This window comes from Balaenoptera acutorostrata, chromosome 15 (genome assembly GCF_949987535.1).
Source record: "Balaenoptera acutorostrata chromosome 15, mBalAcu1.1, whole genome shotgun sequence".
NCBI lineage: Eukaryota > Metazoa > Chordata > Mammalia > Artiodactyla > Balaenopteridae > Balaenoptera > Balaenoptera acutorostrata.
In genome coordinates, this window is record NC_080078.1 from 74,965,653 (window position 1) to 74,989,412 (window position 23,760).

The 23,760-nt window shown below is 44.0% G+C and overlaps 3 protein-coding genes across 5 annotated transcripts in view; 1 reads left to right on the forward strand and 2 right to left on the reverse strand.

Annotated features, from left to right (window-relative positions):
- Nucleotides 1-23,760, reverse strand: part of WFDC3 (WAP four-disulfide core domain 3) — a 121,689-nt gene that overhangs the window by 21,926 nt on the left and 76,003 nt on the right. The gene's annotated exons all lie outside the window — the stretch shown is intronic.
- Nucleotides 97-20,626, reverse strand: LOC102999010 (protein WFDC11). 3 transcript variants are annotated; one of them, XM_057530024.1, is made up of 4 exons: nt 20,170-20,616; nt 18,987-19,128; nt 1,542-1,711; nt 97-225 (listed from the first exon to the last, which is right to left on the reverse strand). In XM_057530024.1, the coding sequence occupies exons 1-3, from the start codon at nt 20,268-20,270 to the stop codon at nt 1,556-1,558; spliced, it is 399 nt and encodes a 132-aa protein (XP_057386007.1). In that variant the 5' UTR covers nt 20,271-20,616; the 3' UTR covers nt 97-225; nt 1,542-1,555. The 3 variants fall into 3 exon arrangements, with proteins under 3 accessions (XP_057386007.1, XP_057386008.1, XP_007185461.1); XM_057530025.1 differs by lacking the exons at nt 97-225; nt 1,542-1,711 and adding an exon at nt 6,201-6,408 and having other exon boundaries at nt 20,170-20,626; XM_007185399.2 differs by lacking the exons at nt 97-225; nt 1,542-1,711 and adding an exon at nt 18,386-18,464 and having other exon boundaries at nt 20,170-20,626.
- On the forward strand, nt 12,325-13,867 carry LOC102998726 (WAP four-disulfide core domain protein 10A). Its single transcript, XM_007185397.2, has 2 exons — nt 12,325-12,409; nt 13,698-13,867. Exons 1-2 carry the CDS (start codon nt 12,325-12,327, stop codon nt 13,844-13,846), a joined length of 234 nt encoding a protein of 77 aa, XP_007185459.2. The 3' UTR covers nt 13,847-13,867.

Consider the following 23,760-nt stretch of genomic DNA (forward strand, 5'->3'; position numbering starts at 1 on the left):
GTCCATCTCCCCACCACTTGGGAGCCCACAGTCTTTGAGAACCAAATGGCAAGGAAAAGGTGCCTCTTAGATCTTACCGTTTTCCTTGAGAAGCATGCAGACATCTCCACAGAAAGCCCTGCAGCAGTGATGACGAGTCTGACACTGTGTGAAACTTGCAGTTGGTGGCACACTGCTCATTAGTGGGAATCTTGTTGCAGGGCTTCAGTTTCAGCTTTGGTTCAACTTAGAAGGAGTACATGAGCACTGACTCCCAGAAAAAGAGTTTCTCTCACTCTTAGCAGCCCCTCCAAGAACCCAGGACCCACTCCATTGATTTCTCTTCTTCCTCTCCCTGACCAAGGATCTAGGTGGGCTTTTTGGTGCCTGGTGTGAAGATCCTGCTCCCACCCCCGCCCCCAACAAACCCAGCCACTGTAAAGTCACCCCCATGGAATTTAAACTCACAGAGCCTAGGGACTTCCCTGGTGGCTCAGTGGTTAAGACCCTGCGCTCCCAATGCAGGGGGCCTGGGTTCCATCCCTGGTCAGGGAACTAGATCCCACATGCATGTCACAACTAAGAGTTGGCATGCCACAACTAAGGAGCCCACGTGCCACAACTAAGAAGCCTGCCTGTCGCACTTAATACACGGCGCAATCAAATAAATAAATAAATATTTTAAAAAATAAATAAATAAAATAAACTCACAGAGCCTGGGTCCTGAAACCCAAGTCTCAGAACAAAGAGTCCCAAGAGATCTTCTAGCGCCCCACTCTCATTTCACAGAGTGAGAGGAACAGAGACCCAGAGCAGGGAAGGAACCTGCCTTGGAGCTCCACTGTTCCACCTCTGGCGGAAATGGCTCACAAACCTAGACCTAGTTCTTTCCCAGAAACACTTTTTCTTTTTCTTTTTTTTTTTTTTTTGGCCGTTTTGCACAGCTATGCGGGATCTGACCAGGGATGGAACCTACACCCCCTACAGTGGAAGCGCAGAGTCCTAATCACTGGACTGCCAGGGAAGTCCCCCTGCCCTAGAAACCTTTATCACTAGTTAATTACCTACTATTCTCCCCTCAATTTTACTATTTCAATTTTTTTACACTAGCGGTTCCAAATTTCTCTTCATTGAGCATGTGTTTTATTTCTCCTCTCCATACCCAATGTTCTGAAATATTCAGGTCCGTAAACAGGGCATATTTCAAGAAATAATTAATAGTCCTTTTCCAGTGTGCCACTCATCCTTGGAACTCCTGAGAATATAAACTGCTGGTAGCTCAAGCTAAGCTCTGGACTTTATGGAGGTTTTCACTGCTAAGTGTCCTCCCGACAAAAACACCATCTACACACATTAAAAAAAAAAAAAATGCGTTATTTGTAGCAACAGGAGACCCTCAAGCTTGAGAACTAAACACTCAGTTTCCCTCAGGTATTTTGGCTTTAAAAAAGAGCCAATGCTTTTATCCACACCAGCCCCTGGTTCTTCTCTGCAATTGGACTTAGAAAGGTCCTTTTGTTCCCTACTCACTCTTCATTTTGAAGGCCAGCCAGAATACCTACTGTAAGATGGAAATTCAAGGGAAGAATCCACTCTTTTTTTCCAGCTTCCTGAAACTGGCAGTATTGCCACGTAGGAGAGCGTCAGCAACTGGAGACCCAACCACTTCATAATGTTGATCTTGGACATCTGAAGGTGAGTCTGGCAGGAGACCCAGAATTTTGGCCAGGTTCTGCAGGGAATAGAGAAGGGTTCCAGAGTGGGGAGTTGGGAGATCATGTGACTGGGGTCTCACTGCCCCATCTGTTTCTACCTCTTCTGCTTTTTTGTCCACCACTCCCAGGCTGGGCATTGACGTCTCATGAAGTACTTTCCTTCTCTTATACTTTATGCTCCTCTCATTGCAGAAATGAATTCTTTGTAACTTTATCAGTTTTCATTTTAGCAATTTGAAAAACACAGAAAAGTATGAAGAAAAGTAATGAAGTGTTATCAGTTATCCATTAACTAGATATAGATAGATACTAGGGTCATTTATCTTTCATAAAAGAGAGCTGTAAACTCCCAAATTTTAAAAATTGTAATCCAATGATAAACCATAATGTAAAAGAATATTTAAAAAAAGAATGTATATATATGTATAACTGAATCGTTTTGCCGTATAGCAGTAATTAATACAACATTGTAAAACAACTATACTTCAGTTTTTTAAAATTTAGTTCATTAATTCCAAAAAAAACTTGTACCTATTTATTATATAAATATTTTACTGACAAAAACCACGTTCTAGTTTCATGGTAAGAGGGCTTGATGGAAAAAAAAGGAATTGCAGAAATAATGATTGAAATAACTGAAATAATGATTAATAGTTCAAAAATGTGACACCAAATACCATTTTTATTATTAAGGCCTTGGAGTCTTTCTTTCTCAAATTTTAAGGCATAGTCTATTCCATTTCCCTCTAGTTTTACTATGCTTTGAGTTTTCTTACTCTAATTTAACTTTTTAATCTGCCTATATTTTATATTTAGTTGAGGGGAATATCTGATATCTTGCTCAGTCCTTGTGGGTCATGAGGTGACCTTGAAAATGGAAGCCTCACGTCAAGGACAGTGGACCAGAAAGAGCCTGGATATAATATGGCTTTGTGGTGCTATCAAACTTGTTCTGGATACCTAAATCCTGGATCTCGTGCATGAAAAGCAATTAACCTCTCTTATTTAAGCCACCATTTTCTTTGTTGTCGCTGTTACATGTAGTTGAAACTAATCCAAACTGATATACCAGCCAAACTATACATTAAGATAAGCGTAGAATGAAGGCATGAAATGTCAAATTTTTAAAATTTACTTTATTTAGTTAGTTCTCAAGTACCCTCTCTCAGGAAGCCCCTATAGGGTGTATATTACCAAAATGAGGTTGTAAGAAAGAGAGAGAGGTGGAGTTTGGAAACAGGATCTTTAATCCAGGAGAAAGTAAAATACTACTATAATGGTGAAGGGAAATCCCCAGTGGCACTCCATAGTGGGGAGCCTGGAGCCCCACTCCTGAAGGATGTTTACCTGAGCCCCTGAGCCATTGTCCCTTTTCATTATTCTGAGCTCTAAGGCACTAACCAGTGTTCTACTAGGACTTAGTCTCTTGCCTGGCCTTGGGCTTTGCTATATCACATTCCTGAGCCTTTCTTCAGGCTGTAAATTGATAGACATGACCCAGCTATCAACTTAGACTGACTCATCCATCTAAGTGAAAATATCTTGTCCTCTGGACCAGGAAGAGGCACAAGCCTGGATATATAGTAGGTACCCCTCATCCAGGAGAAGTTGTATTTTTTAAATGATCTTCAAGATACTGATGACAAATGGTAGAAATTCAGATATAATTCGGGGAAACAATATGGGCAGGAAAGCCTGCCTTGTATTACCTGAAATCTCAGGATATGAGTAATATTACCCAGGTAAAACTGACAGGCAGACAAAACTGACCCGGCAGAAATAAGAGGATACTAGGTTTGGCAGAAGGAGGAATCATTCTGGAAGCTCTGAGTACCCACCTTGAGGTCAGGAACTCTTTCCGTAATGACAGTAGATGCCAGCTTCTTACCAGCAGGTGCTTGTTCCATGGGACAGAGTGATGTGGAGGCCAGGGTCCTGGGTCTTACTTAAGGAGTTTGGCTTTGCATAAATAGGCAGGTCAGAGACTGCCGTGTGTTCACCAAACCCACTTTCCTGTTCTTGCTGGACATAAAACTAGACTATATTTCTTAGTCTTCTTTGCAAATAGGTGGGATCATATGACTACATTATGGCAAATAGAATGTGGAGAGAAATAGTAAACCCCACTTCTATGCCTGGCCCTTCTGTATGAGCCTCTGTGCTACCTTTCCTCTCCCAGCTACTGGCTGGATGCAGAAGAGGTCCTAGGAGACAGTGGAGCTATAGATGGGAGGAGCCAGGGTCCTTGAATCATGACATGAGTGGCTGTTCACTGATCACCCTCAGGGAAATGTATTGTGAATAAGGATAAACTTTTACCGTGTTAACCCCATGAGATTTTTATAAATCTCTGTATTTTTGCTACAGCCATGAGCATACCTGACTAATACATTGTTCTAACTGGAAGGCAGAGTTGGGTGTCTGTGCCCGTGATGGGATGGGAAAAACTTTGGAGGCTGTTGGGGATTATAATGAAAGAAATGAAGTTACAGGGATGAGGTACCAAAAAATACAGAGCCCTCAGGTTGGTGGATCAGTTTATTTGGCAAAGACTTGAGCCTTCTCAGGATAGAGAGGTTAAGGAGAGAACAAAGAGGTCCTGAGCTGGAGCGAGTGGGTTTCCCGACAGAGAACAAGGCAGCCCTCTTCTTGACCACACAGTCAACCTCCAGCCCACACTAGTCAGGGGTCAGCTAGAATCTAGGGTTTTAGCATGAATTTAAAGGGTTCTCTGGAAGAGAAAAGTTAAGTGGTTAAAAAAGTCAGGGAACCCTGGGGGACATCCACTCCCAAACTTAATAGCACCCTTAGCCACAGTTAATGGGAACAGGAATTCTTCCTGTAAGATCAGGAGTTACCCACTTCTTTTTTTTTTTTTTTTGCCACACAATGCAGCTTGTGGAATCTTTGTTCCCCGACCAGGGATTGAACCCAGGCCCTCAGCAGTGAGAGCACGGAGTCCTAACCACTAGACCACCAGAGAATTCCCAGGAGTTACCCACTTTTAATCAATTTCTCTCAAGAGATTTGCCAACTGAGCAGACAGGTAGAGACTGGGTCTTCTTGGGCTTGGCTGAGATAAGGGGCCAGTGGAGAGGCCAGACTAAGGAGGCAATAATTGGGACCTTGGACAAAGGAGGGATGAACAAACTGATGGGTGATATTTGGGGGGAATTGAATGAGAGTGAAAAGAAATGTGGAGGCTCCCATGCTGGTATCTTGGTTTAATTTACAGTGAGTGGCAGCTTAGGCGTGGAGGCAGGAGGGTGTTGCCTTATGCTGCCTATTTCTGTGACCAGGATTGAGGTGACTATGTCTTCTGTTCCAGGCCATAGCTTCTGAACGAGGGTGAGGAGCAGTGAGGAAGCATCCCCAGGCCCAACCTTCCCACCCCAAACAACTCACTCATTGTCCAAGCAGATGTCACCACAGTAGGTCCAGCAGCATGTATGATTTGGAAAGGAGCATCCCTTTGCTTTAGTGCACCTTTTTAAACAATACGTTAGTGATGGAGGCTGCACCCAGCACTGGTCAATATCCCTTAGTTCAGCTGGAATTGAGACGGTAGAATTTGGGAGTGTCCATCCACCCACAACTTAGAGAAGAGACCCTTCTCAAGCTTAAAAAGCCCTGAGCTCTAAGCAACAAAGTATTTTTCTGCTTATGAGGAGAATCCCTTCTGTGAATTCTAGCCAGTGGCTTTTTTACGGAAGACCATCCTGACATGACATGACTTCCCTCTTTCCACATGTTCCCACAGCATTGCAGGACTTTGGGTTCTCTCTAAGTTCCCTAAAGATGGGACCTCGGACAACCCCATCACAGATGACACCGCCTCGCCAAGTCCGTTCCCATATAACTTTAGATTTCAGGGTCTGCAATATTTTCTAGTTCCAATTGCCATACCCAATTTTCAGATTGGAAAACTGAGCCAGGGGAGAATAGGAACCTACTTTTTCCTCTTTCTATTCACTTCCCTGATGATACCACCTAAGCACTCAGCCTCTCCCCAAATTCCACATCTTTCACTGGCCCATAATCCTCCCTTGAGGTCACTTCATTATCCCATTTTCTTATCATATGACCCCCAAACTTTCACTCATAAGGACCCCTTATTTGTCTTTCCCATTTTTTCATATTCTAAAAGATTCTTCCCCTCAAACTAAACGACTGTGCTAAATATTATCCTTTTGGTATTCATCAAAGGTTCACTCAGATCAGGCACAGAGATTCTGAAAATATGGGCTCAAAGGGAAGTTCTGTGTTGGTGTTTCCTCTACCCAAGGTGGTCTGACATTGGCAAATATTGTTTCCTGCTAGCTTATGGAATGTGGGCAAAAGCTACATTCCCTCTCGATGTACCCACTATTGCTTTCAGAACTGGGAGAGGAAGCTTGAAACGATGCCACATTGGGAACATTCAACCTAATCTTTCTTGGATGTCTCCGCTTAAAAGAAGGTTCTGGTCCTTTAAAGGGCGATCCTAGAAATGTAGGCCCTGAATCGGTTATGGCAGACATCCCAGGCCTGGGCAGAGCACCTTCCTCCCTTGCCCCACCACCTACAGAAAGGTTTGTGCTTGAGGCCTCCCAGCGCGGGCAGAAGCATCACAACCTCACAGGTGAGCATGATGAGTAGGAGAGCCCAGAGCTTCATGGTAGTTGCTGCGTGTGTTTGGGTTAAGTTTTGGCAGAAGACAGGTCTTTTCCCGATGCTGCTAGAGGTAGAAAAGGAATTAAGGGGAATAGGGTAGGAAAGAAAGAGAAAGTGCTAGTGAATACTGTGTTATTCTTTCTCCTCCTTTCCCTTTCACCCACTGGCAAGCTAGCCATTGGCTTCCCCGGGCTTCTTCCCCATCTCACATTATGCACCCCTTCCTTTACAAAGGTATTTCTTTTAAAAACACATTGTTTTGTTTTCTGATCAAAAAGCAATAAATCTTCAGGTTGTATCATTTTTTAAATACAAAGAGGAAATGAATAAACATTAATAATTCCACCACCCAGAGATAACCGTATACGTGTATACTTTTATGTTGTAGTCATTATTTTTATGAAATTGGAAGAGTAGAACACATGAAGTGTCCTGATTTGCTAATTAAGAACATAGGTAACAGGATGATATAATGGAAGTTTTAGTTGAGACCTTAAGACAGAGTGGATGAGATAGATTACTCAGCAGGACTTGAGAAAAATTGCTAACCAAACTTAAACTTAAAAACAAAACTTTCACACAACATTGTGAAGCAACTATACTCCAATAAAAATTAATAAATTTTTTTAAAAAGTAAAAATTAAAAAAAATTTTTTAATAAACTTTCATCTACATAAATGATCCCAAGTTGAAGGAGTTATAAGAGAGGATTTTGAAGGAGATCTTATTAGTCAAAAGCTTTGCCAAGGAAAGTAGAGATACTGCCTTCTAATTCCAAGTTGGGAGCATATGCTCTGTGGATACTACTCAGAGCTTACAGTGTGTCCCCAAAAGTTTGCAGGGACACCATAGACTCGTGTTCGAGTCCTGACTAAAGACTCTAAAGAGTGGGGAATTTGGCTAACGTGACCTGTAGTAGCAGAGAAGAGGGCTACAGTTTGGGAAGTATCTGAATTGTAAATGGCCTGATGCCATTTTGTGTCTCCAATGAATCCTTGAAATCTCCCATGAAAGAGGACCAGGGGACTTCCCTGGTGGTCCAGTGGTTAAGACTCCACTTTTCCACTGCAGAGGGCCTGGGTTCAATCCCTTGTTGGGGAACTAAGATCCCACATGCCGCACAGTGTGGCCAAAAATAAAATAAAATAAAATAAAATATTAGAAGAAGAAGAAAAGAAAACTGGGGAAAACATTTCTTAAAGGAAGAAAGAAGGGAAGGAGGGAGGGAGGGAGGAAAGAGAAAGAAAGAAAGAAGAAAGAAAGAAAGAAAGAAAGAAAGAAAGAGAGGAAGGGAGGAAGGGAGGAAGAAAGAAAGGGAGGAAGGGAGGAAGGGGGAAAGAAAGGGGACCAGAAGCACAAGGCCAGCCTGTGATCACATCTATTGTGTAAGAACCCCCACTCTCTCTTATTGGTGCTTCCTCCCTCTACCACCCAGGAGCCAGAAATTTTTTAAGCCAGTTGGAGGCGAAGGAACAGAATCACAAAGAGCTCAAGACAAAAATGTTGGCCACATTCTCTTCCATAACTGGAGCCTCTGAGAAAAAGGAGGGTCCACAGTTCTAAACAATTTATGAAGTTGTGGCTAATTTCATGAGCCTGCACATTTTAATTATTAGGTTGAGAAGATGTTTTGTGACTGAAGTCACAGAAGTTGTGGGAACCTACCTAAGTTTTCCTGAAGAAGCAAGGAAATAACTAGCTATCCTGAATAATGTCTAACAGAACAAGGGAGACCAAAAAAAATATGATCACATTACACAAGTCATGCCAACAATCCAATGATAAATATTATGATCATTCCCCGTATCGTGAGGACCCAAATATTTCCAATTTATTTTTGTTATATAAATGTCCTGATGAATCTCCTTCTAGCTAAAGCTTTGTCACATAGATTTTTTTTTTTTTTTTAGTATGGGTCAATAGAAAAAGATTGCTGGGCAAAATCCGTTTCAGGCTTTGAATAATTGCTGCCCCGTTTTCTCACTAAGGGTTGGGTTGTATTTCCACCAACAAGACATCAAATGTATGTGTCTCTACCTCCTGTCTTTGAGGCAAATTGGATTTAGGAGATTCAAGGAGAGACAAGAGTAAAAGAAGGAGATAAGCGTAAGAGAAGGAGAACAGCCCTTAAAAGGTAAAAGATCAGATGTTTGGGGGTTTCCACTCAGCTGCTTATATCTGCACTCCAACCTTCTTCTTTTAGAACCCACATTCTTGCCAGCTTGCTTCAGCATGGCTTGGTGAAGGAAAATTGCTAAGTTCACCTACTGACTCATTGACCATTGGGCAATGTTTATACTGAAAGATACAACTTAATTGATGAAGCTCTAGGTCAAAGGAGCAATATCTTTGAACACATTAGGCTTCCAGAAATCCTGTAAATCACTCACATTTTTTGCACTGGAAAGCCAGCTAGCAGTAGTAGAATTCCCAGTCCTTGAGCCTGGCTCAGAGTGTTATTCTGATCCTCTGAAGGCACCAGCACATAGCAAGACAGATGTGTAAGGCAGATGCTCTGTTATCCACTTACTGGCAGGGGTATGAGGTATGAGGTAACTGGGTGAAGATGCGCAAGGATTGGGGTGGGCCTCTGGATTCCTGACACCTGCCTTTTGCACACAGAAGGAGGAAGTCTGGCACCCAGTGACAGACACACAATAAATCCAAAGCACTGTGTTCTATGAAGCTGTTTATTTGTATTCAGAAACCCCATTAGAGACCCAAGTTTTCCAGAGCTTTGAGATCTGTTCATTTAAAAGGTCTCACTCTTAGTCTGGTTTTCTGAGTTTCTCACTTGCCCCTAAAGGGTGTTCAGGATCCTGGAGATGCCCAATGCCCTTCTTTGCACACCTCAGGTACACTAAATGATCCCAGGGAAGAAAAACATCATCCTGCCCAGGCTGGGTACCACTCACATACAGAGGTCTGGGTGAATTCTTTGGCCATCCTGATATAGGGTGTATGATGATGAAAAGGTCACTAGGCATCACAAGGACACAGATCTCTTGCCCCCCTCCCCCAAATTCAGGATGCTGGGCTTTCCAGATGTTAAAGGAGAGAGTAGTGCATTTTGAGTCAGGGATGCTGGTATCTTGTTTAATCTCTGCCCCTTATTCCTATGGCCCTTCAAACAGTTACCGTCACCTCTCTCTCAATTTTCTTATTTGAACAACAGGGAATAATCCTCACCTCGCAGGAATAGTGTTGATGCCACCTGGGCAGGGAACTCATCCAAGCAAGCCACAAGTAAAAGCTCATGCCTCAAGACCCTTACTCCCACCTACCTCTGAAAGTGTCTGAGTTGAGTGTCTGTAGTAACGGGCTGACAGCTTTTTATCTGGCCTCTTCCTACTGGGGGAGGTAGGGGGCTGTAGTGGGGGGGAGTGTTGTGGCCTGGAACAGGGGGCAGGAGAGGAGAAAAAGCAAGTTCAAAGGCTGAGAACTTAAAGGTGATTTTTTTGCGGCCAATCTTTCATTCCCACTCAGGAACATAGTGGTCATATCGCAGACTCTTTGATACTCACCCAACCAGAAGTCCTGGATTTTCTTTGATGTGAGCAATATCTCCTACTAAGCCAGGAGGAACATTGTGTACCTGGATTGCAGCTCTGGCCACCCCCCAACAGACTCAAGTCTAGAGTCTTTATCTGATGCATCTGGGTTCGTCCACAGGTAGTGAGTGGAGGACAGTCTGTATGTCTATTTTCCTTTGACTTGTGGGTGTTGTTTAATCCTTCTCTGTATTGATTGTCCTTTGTTAATTAAGGTACAACATCATCTCCCACTGAATGGCCTATGGCTTTTATGTGGATAAATAGAGACTGAATAAGAAACACTTTAGAAATGATAGATGACCACTTTAGAAAAGACAGATTTGAAGTGATCAAATGTAGCACTGAGATCTTGGTCCAGGTTTGTGAGTTGAGGAGTGGGGAGATTTGTTCACAAATATCAGAGAAGTGCATTATATTGAGCACATGTACACATGATTTGGAGTTCATTAGAAAAAAGAGTCAAGTGGGCAAGGGCCAGGGACCCCCAAGGAATAGACCTCCTCCTCCCAAACCCTGTCTACTGGAATATTCTGTCCAGTGATAGGAGATGTCCATATATGAGTGATTTTTCCCAGGATGCATTGGGTGCATTGAGCGGTGTAAACACATGCCAAGATTCTGGGGACTTTGCTTAGGGTGAACCAGTACAGAGACAAAAGGCAGAATTTGGGCACCTGGATACAAAGGTGTGGGAGCCAACTGAAGGGAACTTTGATGGGGACTGCAAATGGTGCCAAACCTAAAATGCTTGGATTACAGGTTCCCAAGACATTGGTTTCTATGGCAGGAAAATGATGTTTCATGCAGGAGAATCACAGCCTCATGAGCTGTATCTAGCCCGGATATTGGGAATCCTTAATGGCCTGTTTAAGGAGTACAGTCTCTGACGAGTGCCAGGGAGGTTCTGCCCAGGATTCCTGCCACTCTTGGTTCTGGATCATGCACATGGGTTTGCAGAAAGCTGTGCAGAATTTAGAAAAACAGCTCTGTCGAGCTCTCTCTCTATGTGTGTGTGTGTATGTGTGTATACATACAAATATATGTATACGTATTTCTGGGGATATCCCCTTGGTTTCTGGGGATAGCTGTGTGTGTGTGTGTGTGTGTGTGTGTGTGTGTATACACACAATATACACTTAAATTACCTACTTACTTTTTCACCCACAGATTCCACCACAAATTACTTTACTCTAAAAAACTCAAGGTTTCATGAATAAAATGTTCAACAGGATATTTTCTAGATAATCAGTAATTAGTGTAATACAGATGTTTGACAATAGGCATTTTTTTAACACTAAAGAAACAAGATATATTTTTTATTAAGAGCTATGCTTTTAAAATCTTAACAAAGTCAAACAATCTTTGAGGATTTTTGATTACTAACAATTATATATTATTTTCAGTTATGAACAACAATTTCAGCATTAATATTTTAAATTCTCTTGAATTTTTTGAAGGATTTACCATACTGGTTATAAATAGCGTGCAGACTGGCACAGAGGAGCCATTTATTTGCTTCCCTTCCTCATAGATACAGTGTGTATAGATTTTGATACTGAACAGGCATTTATTTTAAGTGAGGACAGTGCAATTATGGGAAACCACATTTTGTGAAATATTTATACGATCCATGGAGGGTGGACAAGACGGGTCACAAAAGGTGGGTGATTCAAAATGTGAGAAAACAAAGAATCGTGTACAGTAAATATGCAAAGAAACTAGAAAGCTAGTACAACAGGGCTCATGTTAATTTTAGGCAGTGAGATGACCACCTTTTTTAATATTCTTTTTCGCTTTTCCCTTTTCTATAAATTATTTTGTAATTAGAAAATAGAAATAGATTACATCTTTCAGCAAACAAAATTCTGTTTGCAAAAAGAGAGGGTTAGTGGGCTTCCCTGGTGGCGCAGTGGTTGAGAATCTGCCTGCCAATGCAGGGGACACGGGTTCGAGCCCTGGTCTGGGAAGATCCCACATGCCACGGAGCAACTAGGCCCGTGAGCCACAACTACTGAGCCTGTGCCCTGCAACAAGAGAGGTCGCGACAGTGAGAGGCCCATGCACCGCGAAGAAGAGTGGCCCCCACTCGCCACAACTAGAGAAAGCCCTCGCACAGAAACGAAGACCCAACACAGCCATAAATAAATAAATAAATAAGCCTACACCTTTAAAAAAAAAAAAAAGGAGAAGGTGAGCTGTGTTAGAGGAGGAGTCTTCTCTGCAGAAGCCCAAGTCTCACATGAATGGGCCATGGTGAGGGGCAGGCAAGGGGAGGAAACAAGGACTCCTTGCTCTGCCCTGGCTTGGCTAGCAGAGGCAGGGAGGAGCCCAGGATCACCTCTTCTTTCTTTCCTTCACTCTCCACACTCAGCTCTCCAGGGGAGTCCGGGCCAGATTGAGAGCTCCCCACTCTGGGCAGAGTCATGAAAACCCAGGCTCTGCTGCCCATCCTGCTTCTCTGTGTTCTGCTGCTGCAGGCCCAGGGAGGGTCCTATAACCAGAAGAAGAGTAGGTGATGGGCTAGGGGGGAAAGGGAGGGGGGGGAGGGGGAGGGGGCTGTGTCCAGTCTAAGGGGAACCTGGGAATTGGAACTTTTCGGCACATCCTATTCTGACCTCAGCACTATGAAGACTCTGGTTCTTCCTAAACCATGGCCCTCCAGCCCCTTTATCTGGCCACGTGAAGAGTGATAGGGATGGAGGGAGAAACTACATCTTTTTATTCTCCACCCTCCAAATTCAGAGACACATGGTACCTACAGTAGTGAAAGATACAACAGAGCTGAGAATCAGGTAGGAAAACAAAACAACTATTCTTTGATTTATGCACAAATGTGATGGGTAACCATCCAGAGATGTTCATGGGAGTAGGTGTAGAATGAAAGGACATTGGGAGAGCAAAATTTGGGGTGCACAGGTCAAGCTAAAGTTATCTCAGAGGGAGCAGCATGGTGACAGTGGAAGGGAAATATTGAAAGTGGTATTTTCTGGGAAGGGGCAAGGATCCTGTAGACAGTGAGAGTATGAGAGGAGAGAGAGGATGAAGAGGCAAGTTCATCTTCCTCTCTGGTCCCTGCAGATTATGGGGAGTGGGGGAGGGTTGGCAGGATGTCCCAGACTTCTTGAGTTCTCAGGGTTAAGGTGTAGATTCTATGGGGGTGACTTGGCCAAGGCCATGACTAATAGGGGAGACGGGGTCCTGGTTAAAGGATTATAGAGAGGGTCTAGGAAGTCCAGTCATTGAGGTCTACTGGGGAAAAATAGAAGGAACCAGATTTAAGATATTGCAGATCACCAGGATTTGGTGAAGGGCAGAGGGTGAATTCCCTGAAAAGTCCAAGAGTGTCATGAATGGGACTGTGCCTGGGGTCTTGGAGGAGGCTCTAAGTTTTAATTAATTTATTAATTTATTTATGTTTATAAATTTATTTATTTTTATTTTGGGCTGCGTTGGGTGTTTGTTGCTGCGCGCAGGCTTTCTCTAGCTGCGGCGAGTGGGGTCTACTCTTCATTGTGGTGCGCGGGCTTCTCATTGCGGTGGTTTCTCTTGCTGTGGAGCACGGGCTGTAGGCGCGCGGGCTTCAGTAGTTGTGGTGCATGGGCTCAGTAGTTGTGGCGCACGGGGTTAGCTGCTGCGTGGCATGTGGGACCTTCCCAGACCAGGGCTCGAACCCGTGTCCTCTGCATTGGTAGGTGGATTCCCAACCGCTGCGTCACCAGGGAAGTCCGGCTCTAAGTTTTAGAGAGGTGTTCTCCAGGGACCTGGTTCCACTGACCCTGCTCCTGCTCTGTTTCAGAAAAGCAGCTATCGCCAGAAATCAAGGAGTGTGAGAAGAGAGCCAAAATATATCTGTGCACATTCCCCTGCACACATCACCGACAGTGTCAAGCAAACACCATATGCTGTTCAACCTTCTGCGGGAACGTTTGCATGAACATCCTGTGAGTCAGAGAGCAGGCTGGGCTGTGCTTCCTGCTCCCCCCAACCCTCTACCCAGAGACTGTGCCTGCAGCCGAAGACAAGGACCTGACACCCGGAATGAGGATGTCAATGGGAAGGCCACCCTCCCCACCGTCCGAACTACCTGTTCCTGTCAAATAAGCCAGAACAAACGCGCAGGGACCTGCCTCATTCACTCCCAGTGCCTGTGATCATTGAGAACCCAGCACAGACCCCAGAGGGCCCCTGCCCTTCTGGGTCCAGGTCTCTGATCTCTTTCCCCTTGCCATGCTTCTCTACCCTCCCTCCCTTCGGCCTCCCCGCCAGCCCCTGGCAGGCTCTGCCCCCTTGTTGCTCTGCTCACTGAACCAGTACTCCCAGGGGGGGGAAACTGCTCATGTGTGGCATCTCTCGGTGCTAAGGAGAACATTCCTCACCCTGGAGCCACAAGGGCAAGTTCAACGTGAGATGCATGGAGACTAGACCCTGGGACACAGAGTGGGAGGTCCCCAAGGAGGACCCTTTTAAACTTGGTCCATTCTCCTCATCCTCCTTGAGAGGTTCAGCTTACTGTCTCTTTACAATGAAGAAAATGAATCCCAGGGAAGTTAAATGACATGTTCAAGGTCAAAAGAGAGTGAGAAGTCATGATCTGGCTAGAGGAGGAGGTTTCCTCCGTGCTCCCTGTTTGCTTGCTTCTTGTGCATGTGGTGAGGCTGTCCACAGGGAAGGGAGTGCCTGTGCTGACCCTGACTCTCCCCCACTCCATCACCCACCAATAGGGCCGCTCTCGTAATGGGGCCTGGAATGGGATGCCAGGACCTGCGACTCTGGTGAATTCCTTTACCTGAGTGGTTCCCCACCTTTCCCCAATCCTCCTTCTTATGGTTTCATTCTTCTTCTTTTTTTTTAATCCAGAGGGAAGCCACAGGGTGGAGGAACAGGTGGTACATGGTGATGCAACTACAGATTAATTGGCATAGGATGGCTATGGGTCTTGCCCATGGTTTCATGGTGAGTCAGTGGAAATTCATCACTGGGGTACAGAGTCCCTACTACTCTGCACAATCACCACTCCTCTGAAATGTTCCTGGGACTAAGTCCAGAGACTGGGTCAAAACATGTGGCTAGTTGGGACATGGGGTCAAGTGTGAAGAATTCAGGTGGGCAGGCCCTGCTGGAGGAGGGGAGGCGGTGTTATGCTCCAGTCCAGTGCTTCCTGCTGAGCATCAGTGAAGGAGACATCAGAGGCAGGACATGCCTCCATCGGGCTAGAGTCTGACCCACTGCAGAAGCATCACAGGGCTCCTGGTACTGAAGGATCTCCTCCATTCTGCTAAGAGCTGCCCTTGCACAAAAGGAGCTTAGGAAAGAGATCATGATCCACCAGTTGGGTGCTAAGAGCTTCCTCAGATAGCCTCACTCTCCCAAAGCTTGGCTACGCCCCAAACAACCTGGGAGAAACATTTAAGAGAGGCAAAGTTACCTGCCAGGGGCCACATAGGGAACGACCTCACATGTCCAAGTCCAGGGCTCCCTACCGCGTGGATATGCCATAGGTGCCAGGCTCACCTATTCCTTGCCACTGGCATGAACACCATGGACCACGAATTTTACTGGAAGCAGTTGCCCTTCTCCCTTTTGGTAACTGGTACCTTGGCCCTCTCTGGACAGTCCACCCGTCCTTAGAGAAGTCAGAAGCTACACCTAGAATGCTATGGCTAGGAGGAGTACTTGCCTGGACATCACTGCATGTTCTGTTTTTATTGGAAAAATTGTATGCCGCTATAATATGTAGAAGGGAGGAACTGGGGGTCCCTTGGAATACCTTGAAATTTTTGGAGGCGAAGGAAGAAGCAAATGCAGATTCTGCCATGATCTGGGTCTCCAAAATTTCAAGTCCAGCCTGCAGAGAATCGCAGATCAGCACTGATCTGTTTTCGACCAACCCACAGCCTCACGGTTGCAATGACTTTTGCATGATTTATTCTCTTCTCTTGCTCCTTCTCTATGTCAAGCATATGGAAGGACTCTAGAAATATCCTCCTCATCTCATACATCATGATGTTGGTCAACTCCTTTGGCTGCCCCCAGTGTTCACAGGTGGGTTCATACTGATCAGCAAAGTGTGTCCCATCCCACTTCTGGTAGCTGTCTATGTCATAACAGACCCAGAATGCCTAATTAAGAAGCTAAAGGAAGGTATCTGGAATGTAAGAGTTGGGTTTAGGTGCTGAGTGTAAGATCTACCACCAAGAAATGCCCATCAGCCCAAATATAATTAGAATGGGCATGACATGAAATATTCAAGGAAGACTTTTTCTCCAGAAGATGTTCCTAAGTCTAAAATTACATTATCTAGGAGTATATCCATCAGTTATTATAGTGTCCAGTGTCTTGGCTTGGGAAGGGTTCACTTCCTGAAAACCACTGGTGAGAGGGTATGAGAAGGTAGAAGTAAGAATCTAAATTAGAAGGCACCAAGCATCTGGTATCTGAGACTATTCTGAATCATATTTGCTGGATCTATGATGGTCCTTTTTGTTGTTGTTGATTCAGGTTTTCTTTCTGAAAAACCCTAAAACTCAAACTTTTTCTCTCTTACTGTTTTTACTTTATGTATTTATTTTTGGTCCCTTGGCTTCTTTCATTATTTTTCTCAATTCCTATTATAGTTTAATTGAATTTATTCTGTCCTAAGTATCTTGTAACAGTCTTTATTTCTAAGATGACTTTTATCTTTTTCTTCAATTTTTTATGTTCTATCAAGCTCTTATTTCATGTCTTCCTGGTTTTTTGTCTACCTATGTGCTGAGTTTTAAAATTTCTAACTAAGGTATTTTTTCATACATTAAAATGTTTACTTAGAAATATGTAATTAAAGTTGCAGTGCTGGGGCTTCCCTGGTGGTGCAGTGGTTAAGAATCCGCCTGCCAGACATGGGTTCGAGCCCTGGCCCGGGAAGATCCCACAGGTCGCGGAGCAACTAAGCCCGTGCACCACAACTACTGAGCCAGAGCTCTAGAGCCCGCGAGCCACAACTACTGAAGCCTGTGCGCCTAGAGCCCATGCTCCACAACAAGAAAAGCCACCGCAATGAGAAGCCCACACACCGCAAGGAAGAGTAGCCCCCGCTCGCCACAACTAGAGAAAGCCCCGTGCACAGCAACGAAGACCCAACGCAGCAAAAAATTAATTAATTAATTAATTTTTTTTCAAAAGTTGCAGTGGTGTATTACTTTTCTTTTCGGACTCAAGGTTGTTCTAGTGGGAGGATTTTTTTTTCCGGCAGAAATGTTTCAATTTTCACTTTTTTTTTTTTTTAATAAATTTATTTATTTATTTATTTATTTTTGGCTGTGTTGGGTCTTCGTTTCTGTGCAAGGGCTTTCTCCAGTTGCGGCGAGCGGGGGCCACTCTTCATCGCGGTGTGTGGGCCTCTCACTGTCGCGGCCTCTCCCGTTGCGGAGCACAGGCTCTACACACGCAGGCTCAGTAGTTGTGGCTCACGGGCCTAGTTGCTCCGCGGCATGTGGGATCTTCCCAGACCAGGGCTCAAACCCGTGTCCCCTGCATTGGCAGGCGGATTCCTAACCACTGCGCCACCAGGGAAGCCCTTTACATTGAAGTTGTCTGGTATTTTTCCATTAACTTTGTAACATTTTATTTTAATAGACCAGCAGTAACAGTGTTATGCTTAAATTATTCTTGGCTTTGGCCACTAGGAGCTCCTTCAGGTGGGCTCCTGTTTCCCATTATTTTGATTTTTGGTTTTCATTAAATTCTGACCCCAAAAGATGCCCCAGTCTCATCTTGTATTTTCCAAGCCCAGTTCTAAAATCAGTCATTTCTCTAAGAAGCCTTGGCCCATGTACTGAAGAATGGTATTTAGAACCAAGATCTGGGCTCTTTGTGTGCTTACTGCTACTGTGGTATCACTGCTTCTAGGCCCCTTCAGCAGACATAGCTAAGAAATATATGTATGTATAACTAATCCATGTATACATACATGTCCATAAGTATTTCTGCATGTGTCTATCTGTGTGTGTGTGTATATATATATATAAAAGCTGAACATGAGTTCATATTGATATCTCTGATTTTAATCCAGTACCCCAGGGTTCATTCTAGCATTTTCCTTTTGCTTATTTGTAACTTCTCCAACAGGAACCTGGCTCCTATCTAAGTTACTTACTTATCTGTTCAATCTTTTATACATGTAGTTTTAGAATTGTTTACCCATACCCTGTGAAAAACAAATTCACCAGAGACAAATTCACTGCTCTCTGAAAAACTGAAAGAAAGGGCTGCTTGCCAATTACCCTCATTAAAATAGCATGCAAGAAATAAACTTCTATTCTGTGAAGCCCATGACTTAGCCTATTAGTTCTAAGGTAATCAAATGGGGAAGCAAGAGTTGGAAACTTATGTACCCTATAGGATGGGAAAAATATAGGGGGGGATTCAAGGGCAGTGGAATGAAGTGGAAAAAAGCCGAACACCACTGTTGGCAAATGAGTTTATTTGCCAAGAATTTACTCCTGCCCAGCCCTCAGTGAGAATAGCGGTGTCCCACTGGTGTCCCAGTGGGAGGTTAGGGTTTTAGCTGTCTTTCAGTGATTATCTACAAGAGAAAAAGGTTAGATGCTTAGAGGCTATGAAACTCTGAGAAGCAGGAATTCATTCCCAAGCTTAATATTACTCATCCTCACCAGACCTTGGAACAGGAATACTTCATGTAACAACAGAAATTGTCTACTTTTGACTAGGGGGTTATTGGTTCATTGAACAGAGAAAGGTAGAGATTTGGGGTCTGGCTGAGCTAACGGGGCTCATGGAAAAGTCTGACTCTGGAAACAATGGCTAGAAATCTGGACTAGAAAAACAGGAAAAGAGCAAACTGTTGAAAAATGCAATGAAGACAGCACAGGCATTGATTATATAATGAAAGAAGCAAGGTGCCCCAAGCTGGTATCTTGGTCTTTTTGCCAGTGAATTGCCTTCCAGGTTTAGGGGGACATCGTCTTCTGCTATTTTTGTGCCTAGGATTTGGGGTACCTCAGTCCTCTGTTTAGGGATAACAGCATCTGAGAAGAAGGTGAGAATCAGTGAAGACATAGACCCAACCACGCATCTCCAAACTCACTGTGTTTTCCCAGCAGATGTTTCCACAGTACGTCCAGCAGCATGTGTGATTTATTTCTACACATCTAAAGGTTCTAGAACACTTCTTGGCACATTCTTGGACTGTTGGCTGTCCCCAGCACTCCTGAAGTAACAATTCCCCCCTGAAATTGAGAGGAGATGATAAGAAGCTGACAGGGACCGCATAGCAAGTGTGGGAAGAGAAGCCCTTCATAAGCTCAACAGCCCCTCCTAGAATCCCAGCCCCAAGTCTCCACCAAGGTATCCGCCTTCTAAGAGAAATCCCCTTCCTTATGCTCCTCATTGCATTTTCACTGACCCCATCGCATCTTCACTGACCTCTTTGCCTTCTCTGCTCCCCAAGTCCTACAGTGTTGCAGGCTTCTGAGTCCTCTTTGAGCATCCTAGAGGTAGGACTCCGTATACTCCCAGCATTCATGTGCCTTCCTACAAAATTTACATTTTTATAATGGGAGATCTCAGAGCCTGAGATATCATCTAGCCTCATTATCACACCTTTTTCATAGTGTGGGAAGCTAGACCACGGAGAGTAAGGAAGAGATTCTCCCCACTGTTCTTCCCCTCCTTGCTGACCCTGCCTTTAATAACTCAGCCTCTCTCCAAATTCTTATCTCTCTCACCTAATTTTCTTGGCTCCCTCCACTGATTTCATTTTCTCATCATATGGCCCCCATGATTGCCCCACTAAAGTCCCATCTCATATCTCTTTTCTATCTTTTCACATTCTGAAATATCCTACCACTAAATTAATGGTATATATCAAGAAATGCCCATTTGGTACTCTTCAAAGTGCACACAGGTAGGACACAGAGCTTCTGGAAGAATGGGAAAATATGGCAGCTCTGTACTGGTACCCCCCTCCCCTTCAAAGATAGCCTGACATGGGAAAATATTATATCCTTATAATTTATGGAATGTATCTAAAAGCTGACAGATACACATTGCTACTTTCAAGGTTGGAAAAAGAGGCATTAAAGGACTTTGAAGGACTTCAGCTTGATAATTTCTTGGATCTCTGTGTATAGAAAGGTAACTGATGCCTTTCCAGGTAATCCAGGGAAGGTGAGCCCTGAGTAAGGTGTGCCAGGCACGATACTTCTTCTTTTGTCCAGAAACAAGCACAGCCCCAGCACCCCTTTTGATCCCCAACCCAGCCTCATCACCTGTGGTTATGTTTTTCCTTCATTCCTCCCAGCACAGACAGTAGCACCATACAGAGGAACATCATGAGTAAGGGTGTCCAGCACTTCATGCTGTTGACCATATACGTCTGAATAGGTGTTGTCAGGAGTTTTTCCTTCCCAGTTGTTGCCAGAGATCAAAAGACATAAAGAGAGTTGTGAAGCAAGAGGAAATTCTCGTGGAATTTCTTTACACTTTGTCTTCTAGTTATTCTTCCTTGCCCTCCAGCACTCAGTCACAGGTACACACCAAAGCTGGACACAGACTCTGCTAAAAAGTGTCTCTCCATCTCAAGCTTCATGCCTTCCTTTTGCAGGAAAACCTTTTTTTTTTTTTTTTTTTACTGTGTTACCTTCCCTTGATTAAAAAATAATTCAAATTCAGCTTACAAAATTGTTTTATTTATTTATTTATTTATTTGGCTGTGTTGGGTCTTCATTGCTGCGCGTGGGCTTTTTCTAGTTGCAGCAAGCGGGGGCTACTCTTCATTGTGGTACGTGATCTTCTCATTGCAGTGGCTTCTCTCGTTCTGGAGCACGGGCACTAGGCACGTGGGCTTCAGTAGTTGTGGTTCGTGGGCTCCAGAGCGCAGGCTCAGTAGTTGTGGCGCAGGGGCTTAGTTGCTCCGCGGCATGTGGGATCTTCCTGGACCAGGGCTCAAACTTGTGTCCCCTGCATTGGCAGGAGGATTCTTAACCACTGCGCCACCAGGGAAGTCCCACAAAATTGTTTTAATTCTTCTTTTTTTTTGAGCTGACATTGGTTTATAACATTACATGTTCCACATGTACAATATTATATTTTGACTTCCATATACACTACAGCATGCTTGCCACCAAAAGTTTAGCTCCCAGGGGCTTCCCAGGTGGCACAGTGGTTAAGAATCCGCCTGCCAATGCAGGGGACACGGGTTCGAACCCTGGTCCGGGAAGATCCCACATGTCGCGGAGCAACTAAGCCCGTGCACCACAACTACTGAGCCTGAGCTCTAGAGCCCGCGAGCCACAACTACTGAAGCCTGTGCACCTAGAGCCCGTGCTCCACAACAAGAAAAGCTACAGCAATGAGAAGCCCGTGCACAGCAACGAAGAGTAGCCCCCGCTCGCTGCAACTAGAGAGAAGTCCACACGCAGCAACAAAGACCCAATGCAGCCAAAAATAAAATTAATTTTTTTTAAAGTTTAGTTTCCAGCTGTCACCGTACAAAATCCTTAAAACATAAAAAGTACAAGGCAGACAATGAAGTATTTCTAGTAATCCCACTATATGGGTGTATGTTATCCTGTCTTTTATAGGTGCAGATATATGAATACGAATTGTTTTTATAAAACTGAAATCATCAGGCTTGCTGTTGTATATCATGACTTTTTATTTAAAAATTTGTAACTTGATATTAAAATAAAAGTTTTAGCCAAGACCTTTGGATAGACCCTAAAGTGAGCTTGTCACAGATCGACTTGAAGGACTTTTTTAAAAAGAGAAAAAAAGATGGCCCACAAGTGGTTAAATGACTCTTAAAACCCTTACTCGTTTCAAAGGTGGAAAATGGTCAGGAATTTGACGCATTTGGGGGAGGAGATTTTTGAGCAGCTTTTCTTTAAAGAATGCTGAGCTCTCAATCCTAAGTCACTGGAGGGGCTTTAAGGAGGCTTTAAGGACACCTCCCACGAGCTCTACATGAGCCCCAAGTGTTTGTGGGGCCACAGCAGACGGGTGTCTGAGCCACACCTGAGAACGCAAAGGGAAAGGAGGCCAGCTGAAGTCACCTATGGTCACGACACAGAGGCTACTTATTGCCCTACGGAAGTTGATAGGGCAAAGGAATGCAAGAAAGAGCCAGTGTGAGTTTATGCCAGATTCATTCCAGGCAGGTTGCTGGGAAAAGCCATGAGAACTCAACAGAAGGAAATAGAAAGTGAGTGGCCAGAGAAAGCTGTCACAATAAGCCAGCCAGAAAGGAGATGGATTCAGCCAGATCAAGAGAACCACAGGTGAGCAACTTCCATCCGCTGGGGTGGGAGAAGACTCAACCCATGAAACCAGCCACGACAGAGTCAACTTGAAGCAATACCAAGCCCCGAAAGTACAAAGTTCAAAAGTGCAACACTGCTTGCCAAAAAGAGCTGTTGTGACCCCTTTATCTCTTCTTCTTCTTCCACCTCTAAAATGGCACTTAGCCACCTGCAGGAGGAGTGGAAAGAGCAAGGAAACCCACCACTCTCTTCTCCAATTGTAGGTTTCTAGGTGTGGAGGAAGCCACAATTTTAATTCAAGCTTAGCGTTTTGACTATTGCATGGGCTTAGACTTTTTTTCTAAATATATCATTATATTGTATTATATTATATTATACTATATTATTATATTAGTTAATAATATATTATTATATTCTAAATTTAGGCAGTGACTAGAAAAATCTAGTTCTATAGCCAAGCTCTCATACAGAAGCAGGGAAAGAAGTAGCTCTTCTGGATGAATTTAAATGAGACAAAAGACAAGCCTTTCGACATATTACTAGTAACATTCCCCATGAATATTTTCCTAACATGCTAGTTACACATATCATTAATATTTTCCCATGGATCATAAGACATCTGAAAATTTGTGATTTCCCTTCCTTAGGGGAAAAATGTCATTGGAAACCTCCCTGCAACTAAAATTTGGTTAAATCCATTATTAACTTCGGAGCACAGATTTGTAGATCCTGAGATCCTGGTCAAAGGATACTGCCTGTTTCAAACCCTAGGTATGGTTGGTGTCAATTCTTCCTCTATTAAGATTGGTTTATTCTGGGACTTCCTTGGTGGTGCAGTGGTTAAGAATCCGACTGCCAATGCAGGAGACATGGGTTCGAGCCCTGGCCTGGGAAGATCCCACATGCCGCGGAGCAACTAAGCCCGTGTGCCACAACTACTGAGCCTGCGCTCTAGAGCCCATGAGCTACAAATACTGAGCCCACGTGCCACAACAACTGAAGCCTGTGCACCTAGAGCCCGTGCTCCGCAACAAGAGAAGCCCGTGCACCGCGAGGAAGAGTAGCCCCCGCTCACCGCAGCTAGAGAAAGCCCACGTGCAGCAACGAAGACCCAACGCAGCCAAAAATAAATAAATAAATAAACAAATAAAATTAAAAAAAACAAAAAAGATTGGTTTATTCTACCAACAGGATACACATCTTGTCTTACCATAGGAGGGAAATTCTCTCCCACTTGGTACCACACAAAAGACGGTCACTGTAGTATAGACAGAGAACAAAACATGGGCACTGGAGTTGGAGAGACCTGGGCTTGAATCTCAACCCCAACACGTCTAGCTTAATATAAGCTACGTGATTCGCCAACCACCTAACTTCTCAAAGCCTCAGTTTCCCTATATGTAGTATGACGATGAGAGTATCCACATAGCAAATGTTGACTATATAAATCACTGGCACACAGAATGTGCAAAATAAATGTTGGCTATTATTATTATTATTAAGCTCAGACTCTCTTTTCTTCTCCAGATGGGTGAAAGTTATTTAATTTTATTGACTTTTTTGTGGTCTTTTTTTTTTTTTAAACTCTTTAACCTATTT